The sequence below is a fragment of the Pholis gunnellus genome, assembly GCF_910591455.1.
Source record: "Pholis gunnellus genome assembly, chromosome: 5".
Classification (NCBI taxonomy): Eukaryota; Metazoa; Chordata; class Actinopteri; order Perciformes; family Pholidae; genus Pholis; species Pholis gunnellus.
Window position 1 is genome coordinate 20,090,186 of NC_136531.1, and position 13,562 is coordinate 20,103,747.

At 42.4% G+C, this 13,562-nt stretch overlaps 1 protein-coding gene across 1 annotated transcript in view; it reads right to left on the minus strand.

The window, feature by feature from the left end:
- Window positions 1-972: 972 nt before the first annotated feature.
- The window catches only part of LOC306695994 (cytoplasmic phosphatidylinositol transfer protein 1-like), a 55,965-nt gene continuing 43,375 nt past the window's right edge, over window positions 973-13,562 (minus strand). Inside the window, exons 3-9 of the mRNA XM_079159466.1 lie at window positions 11,612-11,700; window positions 10,240-10,247; window positions 8,499-8,570; window positions 4,313-4,408; window positions 3,794-3,949; window positions 3,374-3,437; window positions 973-1,538 (exon numbers count right to left, since the gene is read on the minus strand). Coding sequence (XP_079015592.1) covers window positions 1,180-1,538; window positions 3,374-3,437; window positions 3,794-3,949; window positions 4,313-4,408; window positions 8,499-8,570; window positions 10,240-10,247; window positions 11,612-11,700 — 844 coding nt within the window. The 3' untranslated portion in view covers window positions 973-1,179. The remainder of the gene's footprint in view (window positions 1,539-3,373; window positions 3,438-3,793; window positions 3,950-4,312; window positions 4,409-8,498; window positions 8,571-10,239; window positions 10,248-11,611; window positions 11,701-13,562) is intronic.

Below are 13,562 nucleotides of genomic sequence, written 5' to 3' on the forward strand. Positions count from 1 at the left end.
CCCAAATGGCCTTGTTCCTACATGTGACAATAACGCAATTTGCTGATTTTGATCAAATTGTCCAGCATTAGTTTCAGGCAACATTTTTCTGTAGGTGTCTTTGTACTGACCTCTCAGTCAACTTGAGTAAGATATATGCAGTAATAAACTTCCAACGTATTCTATTTTAGAATCCGATCATCATTGTCATGCTAAAACCGCAAGTGCAGATAAAACAACAGCTTAAGGTACAACATTACTGCTGTTATGCAAATGCTCCAAGGTTTCTGATGTGTAAACATTCCAAGGGTTAAGTAGACTGGTACAGTACAAACAATAGTTGCTGTATTGTAATATCTGTGGAGGTATAAAATGTGGCTGTTTGGCAATAAGCAGGGAGAGAACGGTACAGTAACATCCCTGCCTTTAGTGTGAGCCAGGCAGAGTCTGGGAGACCTGAGGTGTAAACTCTATGATTGTACTGATCTTGCATCTGTTGTAAAATTGGAGTTTGGGATTGAAAGGATGAGTGCAATCTGATCCACAGGCCTGATCAGGAAACAGCTAAAGTGGCTCTGTTCTGAGGGTACTTGGCTGTCCTTCTGGTGCGTGTTAGTCTAACATATTAGTTCTACTGTGCCGCTGTAGTTTGTGTCAGCGAGTTCTAATTCAGCAAATACAGCCATTTTACAAAGGACAAATGTTTGTCAGGCATTCATTTGCACGCATTGTCAAAACTAATAAACACCACCGGCTCTGTGGTGCTAAGGCAACTACTTAGTTCAACAGCTTGAAAGCAATCGGCTTGTCTGATTGAAGAAAACATAAGGAAACATTCAAAATAATTTATTAATATGCTGCTCAACAAAAAGATAACTAAAGATGCACTTTTGTTTTGATTAGACATCACAGGTGGTTGTTATATTAGATGAGACATGTGGCTGGCTAGACTCACAGGCCAACCACAACAAGGTGGCTCAGCCTACAGCTGCCTGGAAGGTATCAGTGACACCGACGTAGACTTCAATGGTGATCGTGACTGCTGTGTGTCCAGGTTTATGGCAAATCATTAGATATGGCTAGATAACTTGAATGTCTGGCCACTGGTGTTTGGAGGTTAGGCTAGTCTCGTTGGGATACTAAGACAATGGGGTTGGGGGAATAAGTAAAGCACGGGGGGGAACACATCCCGAGGTCCCTCTACTGCTTGTCCATCTCAGCAATATCAGTGTTGGTGGCGGGTGGTGTGGATGATTGGAGGTGGTTTGAAATGGGAAGTGGGCTCATGGGAGTGCCCTGGGGAACACCACTTGTGGCAGGGTCAGGAAGGGTGAGGGCTTCTGGAGCAGACTTTTTGCGGGGCCGGTCCTTGGCGACAGAGAGGGACTCCGGCGCATCAGTGCACATGGGGGTGGTGGGGGCGCTGGCAGGGCCGGTGAGGGAACAGGAAGACAGGGGCGTCTCGCTGATGGAGATCGACGGCGGAAAAATCCCTATCTTCTGGTTGGTGGCCTCCTGGATGGTGCGCTCAAACTCTCTCACCTCATCCATCGTCATGTCTGGATTTAAAAAAAAAAGATAAATTGAGACCAATGAGAATTGAAGCAGAATTGGGGGAAGTAGATTCGTTTTACCCTTTGTCGACAATTGCAAAACACCAAGAGGCGGAAACTGGAGCTTTCCATAACTCCAAGTTATTAGAGCCACAGGCATGCCCAGAGAAAAAAGGTCAAAAATATACACTTAAAATGACCAGATTCAAAAACAAATTAAAAAATGTAATCTGCTTGTTATTTAAATTACCAACATGTTCATGTGTTGATTTATGTTTCATAGACAGCTTATCAAACATTTAGAGAATCTTTGAAGACTTGAATATGTAAAGAATATGATAATTCAACAATTCATGTACGCATCGCGTGTAGGACAGAATGAGTAGATGTAGGGGGACAGCTATATGCCACTTTGACAACTTTATTCAGTCACCAACGCAACAGGTCAAGTATGAGACAGAGCTGGGGCAATGGAGTCAAGAAAAAATGAAAACGACACATACGCTTGGTCCTTCATGGGTCTCTTTGTCATCCAGTGAAGATGGGTTTGGGGTGGACTGCTCTTGCTGCTCATTGCAAACTTTAATGTTTGTTTGCTCATGCATTTGTTTCTCGTAATCCCGCACGTCATCCAAAGTCATATCTGAAAGAAGGGGGGGGGGGGGGATTGGGGGTCGGAATGTTGTCTACTCTTTTATAACGGGGCTCCGGTTGACAAGCAGGTGGGGGAGGAGAGGATAAGTTGGCAAAGGTGCATTCTGCGGGTGAGTAAAGCGGCTTTAAAGGATGGTTCAAAGTTTTTAAAATGAAAGCTTTAGGAGGTAAAAGGGGTAGCTTCCCATGACCTAGAGCGTTTAAAAGGAGACAGCTAGACAAATCAGAGCCACACCAGGGGGGAGGGAGAAAGGAAGGTCAAGGATGTTTCAAGATTAGATGAAAGCAAGAACAATCCACACCCAAAGAAGATGTTTGAATGACTGGACACTTAAGTAAGCAACACCTATTCTCTGGGCAAAATCATTCAAGATGTGAAAATATTTAGGAAGTATTTCAAGCATCCGGGCTGTTTGGAGTTGCGGTATAAAGGTTAGTAGTTATAAAGAGGAGAGGATAACTGGCTTGTTATCTTAGCCCAAATAGGCTGCAAACAGGGCTGCCTCCTGTGCGACCACTCTCACATTTCATGTTTCAGTGAGCGCATTATTCCACACCGATGTAGGTTTTTTTTACCAACTTAATATTTAGCTTTTATATAAATTATAGTGCCAAATATAGTTTGAATTATTGAAACGGTACTACACTTACAGTATACCAGCAGCGTTTCTACTCTCAACTCAAACTAATTTATAGGAATTTGTCAAACATGAAAGTGTAATTTCAAACAAACGGCGACTGTGGCCGAACGTGACAGTGCAGTGTTTGTCATTGGTGGGTTAGTGGCGATACCAAGAGGAGGATCCATGCTGTAGGAGAATGAGCGCGACTGGCAGCGACAGGGTTAGATGCAGGTGTACGTTTCATGCATACTGGTAAATAAACAGTCATCACAAAACTTTGATTTATATAAGCAAAGTAGGTACAAAAGTGCTAACATTTCAAAGAATAGTATTAACATAACACTTCAAGCAAGGTCGTGTCTAACCAAATACATGGAAAATGTAACTAGTTATGTATTGCCTAGCAGTTGATCACAATATAAGTCAATGAAAAGGGATTGCTTTCATCTATATTCTTATATAAGAAATGTCTAGGAAACTCATTCATGATGACCTAATGCGAGTGAATAGTTGATGACTGAAATGTTGAAATGATAGAGTATATAGAGAAGGACTGAGACCTACCAATCCACTCATCCACCCAAGCAAATGCCTGTCTATGTCCCAGCAGCAGCACATCCCGAACCACCTGTAACAACGATGACAGTAAGAAAACAGTAACTCACAGTATCTTTTTATAAATCAATGTTATTAGGTTTCAAAGCAAACTATTCAAGATTCAGGCTGTAGAAGTAAGGTCATGGAGACCAAGATACCTAACCCTCTCGTCTTTAGGATTTGAAGTTACAATTTAGCTTAAGTACTTTAACCAGCTGCCTCAGAACACCATTGAAAATTGTATTTTTAATAACAATGACCAAATAGTCTGGGGGACTGGGCCAAAGAAGTAGATATAAAAAGATATATTTATGAAACTTAAAGCCAAGGCTCAACTAAATGTTTGAGAAAAACAACAAGACATTCATCCCATGGGCAACCTCTCACCTTGTGTACGAACTGCTCCACACGGGTCTGCAAACCCCACACCTCAAACTTGACGGTGACCAGTTTGTACGAGCACATGATGGGGTCCTGGGTGTCTCTCCAGCCCTCCTGAAGAATCCCCCGCGACGTCTTTTCTGACTTAAAATAGCGCAAGTCCTGCAATGTGGTAAAAGTGAACACATGCACGTTTATTATTACAATAATAAACCAAAACCTTCGGGCATCTCTTTTCTGCACACCAGCGGAGGAGGGCAAGGTGGACCCTTAAATTACATGCATGACTGAATGCAAGTATACAGCTAAAGATGCTCATTGAGAGAGAGGAACGTTCTCACTGGAAAAGATTGGATGCAAAACAAGTTGGACACAATTTGTGTCATGTTATGATCCTACAGTTTCATCTCAATCACATTGCTTTACTAGAGCATTTCCAGATCCAACGCTACACTTACACCTCTTTAGTAGCGTTAACTCCCAGTAGCCGTGAGCATCTGCACACTCGCACCCCCACAAGCTCACCTCAGACTCCTTATAGTAGCGCTCGGGGATCTCATCGTAGGCGATGTCGACGAAACACACCTCCCTCTCCTGCTCCTTCAGCTCGTTGTCAAAGATCTGAAAGCAGAACAGATGGGTTTGCGAACGCTCACTGCAGCCTCTGCCTGCCAATCAGAGTAGCCTCCTCACAAAGAAAAAAAAAGAAGAAAAAAAAACACCTCCAAAATGTGTCTTTTCCATGTTACGTCACCACATTTGTGGCTGGCAAACCCGCCTTTTCGGCTCGACTCAAAAGCTGGAAACAGTTCATACTGTTACCAACACTTGACTGTGCATCTTGTCACTCTCTGTCCCCTCGTTGCTCAGCCAAACACCAACAACACATGTTGTACTTGCTTGTATAACCATTAGGTGGTGCTCTGTGCCTATGTGTTGTATTGGTTACTGTGCCAAATGACAGAGCCGATTGCAATTACTGTGACATATGTTGATAAGACAGGTGTGCAACCTTCTTAGTTTTTACAATTCTTATTCTTCATTAGTTGTCACAATGTTGATGATATGGACCTTACTAGACTAAATCGAGAAATAATTTTACAAAGTGTATCTATGTATCAATTATTCAATCCATCCACGGCCATAAACACATCATAATTATTGTTTGTAGTTCTCCTAAGTATTTTACATAAATATCTTGTTTTATACAGCTTCCGTTTTAACTATTTAGTAGATTCTTTCCTGAGCTTTGCCTCAACTGAATGTGAACTTTCTGTCCACAGATACATATACTCCTGCCTTCCTTCTCTCTCCCTACTTTTCTCCTCCTCCCCTCCAAAGGTGCATTATGTCATTCACACTGCGGATGAGCACTGCTGGCACAATAAGGGCGATATGTCAGCATGGATGAGTGCAGCCAAGCGACAGGAACGGAGACTGGATGAGCAGAGCGAGGGAGAGAAGAAGAGGTGGATGAGAGGATAAATGGAAACAATGAAAAGGAGATACCGTGGTGGTGATGGTGGGGGGGGAGGCAGGAGCAACACTGTAATAAGAGTAGAGGGAAGGAGTCACAGGGAGGGAGAGAAAAAAGAGAGGAAGCAGCGGGGGAAACAGTGGAAATGACTGCAAAGAGAAGCGAGGAGGGAAGAAAGGTTATAGGATGAGAGAGGAAACATGGGTGTGTTTAATTAGAGATGAGAATGGAAAGGAAAAACATCTACAAAGAGCACGTCCGCATTACTTTGCAAACCATAAACACATGAGCGTACGAATGACTTGGAAGAGTCTGGTTTAGTGAAAAATGTTCAAAGTAAATTTTAGGTAAATCAGCTTTAAACAAAAGATCATAATACACTGCAACTGGGAAAATCTTAAATAACTTTCAATTCTTATGATGCAAAATGAACTTAAATACACACAACGTATGATAATAGTGTTCACAAGTGCCAATCAGTAACACATAATCTTGCTTTGACCAGTAAATAAGGTCATTTAGTGCCATTTTGAAAATGCCAGAATGACGTAACAAAAAGACATTTACCCTCTCTGTTCCTACTTCTCCCACTACTAAAGTATCAATCTGGGCAATCCCAAAGTCTACATGCCCTGAGCTGCAACCCAATACAATGCTACACGCTAATGCTGTGCACTATTCTAGTGTGCATGCCAGCATTTGCTGGTGCGATTCATTTTGTCAGTTTTCCTGTGAAAGGGTAGACAGTATGATCATTTCAGTACACTGCAGGACATTAAGTCTTCAAATGCTCTGCAGCTAAGGCCCTGAAGGCTTATAGTGATCACTGTCCAAATACAAAAAAATAGACTGGACCGCAATATGTTAGCCTCAAAAGGGAAAATACAAACATAACAGACCAATCTCATCCATGACACGCCTCAGAGATCATCATTAACTGGATTAAATTTACATTTTTCCCCCAAGCGTTCATTTGTATTTGGATGTTGGATGAACAGAAGAGATTCAGCATGTTACATGTTGAGGATGATGTCCTCATTCATTAACATTAATTAAACTACTGCAGTGCCAGTTCAAATTGTGCCCGTTCAGAGCAACCCGATTGACCTCCAGCATTGCTGCTTGCAGCTTTTTTCAAACCCACTCATACACACAACCTCACATCACACATTGTGCTTCCTGGGGTCCTCAGCAATACACCCACAAAGTGTGAAGTTGATCGGATGTACAGTGGTTGTCCTTTTTTGATTTTCTCAGACAGACACTCCTTCCCATTTCAGTTAGATGTTATTTTAACAAATGGCTCTTTCGGAGGTTGTGATCTTGAATGGCCTTATAGAAAATCTAGGCTAATGAGGAACGCGTTTCTTTTGCATGCAATTCCAAGGATTGTCATATTGGATCTCAGTGTACTTCACTAGTTTCAAGAGACAGGCACCCGTGCAGGTGTAGGGCTGGAACATGACCGCCTTTTGTATTGATAGCCCACAACCATCTCTAATTTGGGCGTGGCTTTGAATATGGATGTGTGGTCATGTGCGACCAATATATAGATATTAAAAAAAAAGTGTTTTCTCATTGTGCCTGCTGTGTAGTTCAGGAGTCCTTGGAAAGATTGCAAGAGCAACATGGGCCTCAGGACACATGTTACAGCTTAATGTGTGTGAGTAGGAGTGTGATCGCATGTGCTCACGTGTGTGTTCGACTGCACTGGATAGTACAGTGGAATTCTGCATATCATGTACCGTTACTGCAGCCTCCATCCAAACAGTGCATGATGTCCACTCACACACACCCACTCATTTCCTGTCCACATATCAACGATCTCCCCCCCCCCCACTTGCTAAATTCTTTCCTCGTCATTCCTCCATCTTTGAAACCTTTCCACTCAGTAAGTCCTTGCTTTTCCAGATGTACACACAGTGTCGAGACACCCCGAGTGCGCAGATGTACAGAATGTTATGCCATCAGGCTCCACACATGGGAAAACATGGCACTCCGAGAGAACGTTATGTAAAACACAGCAGCAGACATTATTTCACAGCACCCTTTATTGCAAATAGACCTCACATACTCATGACTTGGTTATACAATGTGCATCAACATCTTCAGGGCAAACAAACAAAGAAGCTTTGCATGTTTTATGACACGGTGCAGTGGTGTCATGGAATCATTGATTTGAGTGTGTGTGTGTGTGTGTGTTTATATATAGACTATAGATGCCGCTCTTATATCTCGGCTCACATGCACGCATTTCTCAAACTTTCTGGCATCTAAAGTGCATTTGCCGTAGGCCATTTCTGTTAGATGTAATAAAAAAAAAGTATTTGATTTGTCGCCTTGTCGCGTCAAACCAAACGAGCATCAATCCAAAACATCACTACATCTTTAACGCTCACTGACAGTCTGTCCATTTCTGTCTCCCTCTGCGCTTCATGAGTACATGTGTGAAGTACTCTGAAACATGATGCTTGAGTGAAGCTGGGAGCCATTCCTCCCTTAAACAATCACCACTGACAACTTGAAGTTAAAATATGAAGCCCACCATGGTATGTTTCAAGCAATTTGTCTGTGGCACACTACCCCATCGTTCTTCTTCCTCACTGTCCAGGCAGTGGCAGCCTTTCATTTGATGACTAATGCTCCTATAAACTGGAGAGTGGAGTAAAATATAGAGAGAAAGAAAGTGAGGAGGCCAACAGCCCAAATGAAATGAGCTGTCGTTCTTGGCAAACTCTCAGGGCCCATCGTATAGTTGGCCTTACGATACAACAGGATTGCAAATGAGGGTCTGTGAGATGCTAAATCTGCCCGGATGGTTTTAGTCATGTAGCCTTTGCAGAAGTTTGACCAAACGTCTGCTATGAGACCATTTGTGTTTTAAATTGGCCTATTTTTATGTAAAGAGTTCTGTATCAGAGGGACATAAGGCAGCAGATGTATATTAAGCTGAGAGATTTGTATGAGAGTTACAGCCTGACTGATTCAATGATTAGGCCTATGGGCTGACAAGCTTATTGCAAAGATATCAGTATAGGTGAATCGAACCATCGCTCCTCCTGGATAGTACTCATACACTCCTTTACTAAGGAACCAAAATCCCCAGAACCACTACTTGAAGTTCTACACACACACACACACACACACACACACACACACACACACACACACACACACACACACACACACACACACACACACACACACACGCACGCACGGACACAGTGTACTCACATTGTCATTGCATCCTTTGTTGTCCTCATATTTTGTCTCTATGTGGATGGAGAACTTGGGCAAGAAGGAGCACTATGGATAAGAGCACAGCTGTTAAACCACAAAATAATATAGCCGTCATTGTTGTATTACTGCCTTTTAAAGCGTTTGAAGAGTAGATATAGAAGTGGAGAAGATGACTCCTCTATCCTCCTTCCCTCTTGTAATGCAGAAAATGTTGCTTGGTTTTGATTCATGTCTTCACTCTAGTTTAATGCATAGAGCTGTGTAAATGGGCCACTTAGTAATACGCTGTGCTGTAACTTCTTTCAAAAGAAGCATGTAAAAGCACTTTTAAACCACTTTTATATTATTTACACTGACTGTGAAAGCAGCTGTTGGAACTTTCCATCTCTCTCCATGTTCTTGCTCACTGTTTAGTGCAAAGCGCTCTGTCAATTTCTATCTCCCTGTCAAAATTGACAAAAGCCAAAAAGACTTTTGTGAATCTTTTGCCTCACAGCTAATCTTGGCATGGGTGTATCCACACTGACTCATGCATGGACATAAAACGCCCCCACACATATACGGAGACAATATCAAGCATTCTGTCGCAGCAACATGTTGTCTTTCCTCTCGTGTCCCTGCACTCGAAAGTGGTGTGACTCATGCCGTTGACATTTCTCACTCTGCACAAGAGAAGCCCTATAGCTAAGCCTAATCGTATGCTCGTGGGTCTTAAAAATGTGTCAGTTTATTCTGCCAACGCTTCATGCGTTTGAGGGTTAAGTACAGGTCACATAGGCAGCTCTGCCCATTAGAAAAGACACGCTCACTGAGGTGTTGGACATACAAGATGCAACCCTTAACTGACAAACCTAATTCCTTTGTGATGAAATTCTGCAATATAATGGGTCTGCACTTCAAACAGCAGCAGACCCAATTAATCTCTGTAAACAAACATTACAGCTTTCTAAAAAGAGAGAACGGGTTTATTAAGATTTCTAATCCCCAATGTTAAAACCCATACACACTGTACACATTTGGTCCTGAGAGCTGTACTTATCAATATTTGTATATTAGCAATGTCAGATGTCTAGGGCACACTCAAAGTGAGAAACCCACAATTTGAGTGTGACAACCCAACTTTGCTGTCCCTTCTCACCTCTATAGAGAAATGTTGTGTTTTTTAACTCATTGTTTTGGATTAGATTTATGGACTGCAACGTCAGTTTTGATTAACGCTCACCGCTCTTATCAACCTTGTTTTGATCAGCAGCAAGCAGCTCGTTTAAGCAGAAAAGCTCTAAAATTGTTGAGTTGCTGGGAGACCAAAACAGAGCTAAAAAAAGGAGCACAAATCATGACTTACATTCTCTAGATAAAGGTTGCGCTGTCTCTGCTGGATGTGTAAATGGCCGATTGCTTCAATAAGGCTATAATTGTCAATGTTGCAATAAAGTGGCCAAAAACACACGTATTCATTCTAATCCAACACGGGTAAAATAATTCATGCCACCATATCCAACTAGATTAAGCAGTAGATTTACTTACTGACGTTTTACTTAGTATTTTTTTTTTTGTACTCCATTGTGAAAAGATTGTCTATAGCTTTCATTAGAAAGCCCAATGCTGATGAGTTTTTACTGGGCACAGCCTGTATCTAGAGTTCCTTCTGATTTGGTGTTTTTCACTCCATGTGGCCACTGGTGCAACATAACTCTCCCATAAAGACATGCAGAGTTGCGTATAGGATACTTACTGTATATTCTACAGACCGGAGCAGGGTGACACAGACATCGGGGTCAGGGCAGAGACAGAGCACAGGAATGAGTTAGTTATTAATACATTTTTAATGAACTAACAGCATAATGAGAAGGCCATGATGCACAAAAACAAAATGCGTGAGACTTGCAGGGACTGCATAGTGGCCAACATATATCTGATACCTCACACCTTCCCCTCTGTAGTGACTTTCCCCCTCTACTTTCTCTAAATTTGCTCTCAAAGAAATTCACTTTCATCTGTACTCCTCAGCTTGTAGCACATCTTCCTTTAGATCAGGATCATTAAAGCATCACAGAAACAGGTCCTGGGCACTGCAGCTCTGATCGTTGCACTCCTGACTACCGGTTGCCTGTAATGTCAGTGATTTACGAAGCAAAGCTTATGCTGCAGTCAGCGTGAATAAAAAGCATTTGCATAACGGCAAAACTGTAATCTTGTAAATACATGTCGGCTCCAATTTGTTTATACATCAACATCTTCCTGCTTTCTCGCACCATGTCTTCCTGGCACACTGACAAACAGAAAGCTGCAATGGTGCAACTGAACAGTGTGATCAGCGCGTCAGCATTAAGGCTCCTTGTGAATCTACAGTGTGTGTTGTTTTTTTGTCTAGAGCCACTGTCCCATGTCAATACAATCAGCTTTTAGAGTTGACGGGTAAACTTTATTGATCCACGTTTCCCGTCTTCAGAGGTCACAGATTGTTCACATCTAATTTGCATCTTGCTGTGAATGCTACACAACCGCGTATTTCCAGTGTCGCTGCTCAGGATCCATGGAGATAAAAAATAAATCCTCAGGTCTTTCAGAAATCACATTTGACTGAAAAGTGAGGATCAGAGTTTCCTGAATTATACAACACACGTCAGAAGTTGCATAGGGACTTTGGTAGAAAAGCTCTTTCCTTTCCTATTAAATATGTGTTCAAAAATGCAGTGGAGATTAGCAGTCTTGGACCATGTGCTAGAAATTATTCTTCTCGAAAACTCATGCTATTCTAACTCCATAAAAGCCTCCAGTAAAGTGTTAGTACCACGTGTGAAGTATACTGTGTTTTGACTGAAAAAGTAACTTTCGGCCAACTGAAAACCAGTTGAGAAGCTGACCTTTCAAAAAGGTGTTGTAATGTCCTAAACTATTCCAGCCTGAGCCATTGTTGGCTCTATTTCTACACAAGAGCAAGCGAGGGAGAGTGCTACAGTAGGGTTCTGTTATTGTTACAGCATCTAACTGGATTTGATATGATGGGAGTTTGAAAGTGTAAGGCTCGTTTGTTGGACTGTCAGCTTTTGTATTTTTTTTTTGTAATTGCCAATACCACAAACAGAATTACTCCGTATGCTCACCTGTTTTGGTGTACGGGTAGTAGTTCCACGCTTTCTCCGTCACGTAGAAGATTTTGGGAACCACTGCTTGAGCCCAGCTGGGTAATTTACTGCAGAGAGACATCGAGACGGACAGAGACAGATTAGGAGCGAAACTGTGATCATGTAGCAGTGAGGCAGAGGGTGAGGGGGTACGGGGGCTGAAATTGCTTCCGCTATCTCAGCAATCACGAGAAACTTGTTCCACTTGTGAAAGGAAAATCTGTTCACAGTATAAGAACATTGAAACTGAGGGAGGGTGTGAAAAGAACGCTTCCAAAGGCTTTAATTCGGAGGAATATGCTACAGGAGACCCAACACATATTGCTCTACATAATTACTTTTAAGGCCTATTGAACCTACTTGGAACTAAAGATCAACCAACCATAAGTGGGTGGGGGGGACTAAGTTATGTTTTGGACTATTTTCAGGCAGCGCCCAGCCAAACAAGATATAATGCGTTAGGTGATGGCTAGTTTAGTCCCCTTTGGACAGAGCCAGGCTAGCCGTTTCCCCTGGTTTTTACTCTTTATGTTAATCTGCCTCTTCATATTTACCATGCAGAAATGAGACCGGTATGAATCCTCAAACTCTCGGCAAGAAAGCAAATAAGCTCATTTCCCAAAATGTCAAACTACTCCTTTTAATTAGACTCGAGTTCTCCGAGCTCCCTCTGAGCTCCTTTTGGCACCGTTAACCTCTCCGTACCTCTGTGAACACATCGATGATATAGTTAACTGCCAATATGTGCAGTCAGGGCTCTTTGTAGGTCATGCTTGACATTCTCTAATCTTGAACCCTGAACTCTGGTAAGACTGTAATTGAGGCTGCATTGAGAAGTTATTTATGAGACGTGTGAAACACAGAAACGTACAAGCTCTCATGTAGCCTGCCTTCATCTGCGGTCCCTTTGATTGACATGTTAAACAATTTCCTAAAAGGCGGACAAAAATGGCGCCCACTGCGTCGTGACGGCTGTGAATAAAAACAGCCATCGATGATCACATTGTGTGAATGTTGGCAGGCTCTCTCTCCCTCCCTCTCCCCCTCCCAACAAAAGAGACTGACACTCCTCCTACACCTCCATCTGTTGATTTCTCCCATTCCATCCTTGTTCTTTTTAAAAAAGGTCTTTGCCAATAGCTGCTGCGACGGGGGCCCACGTTGCCAAGCGTGGTGGGTGGCTGCGGTGGAGTTTTCGTGCCAAAGCCGGAAAAAATACATTTAAAAAAAAAAACACCCTAATTTGGTTGAACACAGCCAAGGGAAGGCAACACTTTATTCACTCATAATAAACCATCCGACCATCAGAAAAAGCTTGGAAACGATGTTCAAGTCAGATGGGAAGTGGCCAAATAGTGAAGCACAGCGCGAGGCAGATTGTGAGGGCTAATGGGGAGGTTGAAGCGTGACAGATTGAGTCCAGATTGACTTCCATGCTGGGGAATAAGTTTTTTGCAGAGCCAGATGGAGGACCAGTTGAGTACAGTGGTTAGTAAAATCACAATCTAATATAGCATCGACATTGCCTCTTCTGTTAAGTTTGTACACGTTTTTGTCATCAGGAGTGAGGACTTTTGATTCATAGCACAGTTTGTAGGAGACTGTCCTGTGTTCATCAGCATCAACATGTTTAGTTTGCTTCCCTGACGGAACGCAAAAACGTGTCTATAACAAACAACTTTTCAGGACACGCCTGAACAGGTGTGTGAGAGGGAGCCACTGCTTCATGTCCCCATCTCCTGGTCACCCTGAGAAATGACCGTTTTAACTTAAAATGTCAGCTACTCTGGAACGGTCAATGTTTTGTCTATTTCCAACTAAGCTGCAGATGTAAATGGACATGCATGCTGAGAATTTGTTCTTTATAACACATCTATTAAAATCTCCTCATGGGTAAAGAGTTGTAAGAAAACAAGCTGTGTCTTTGGTC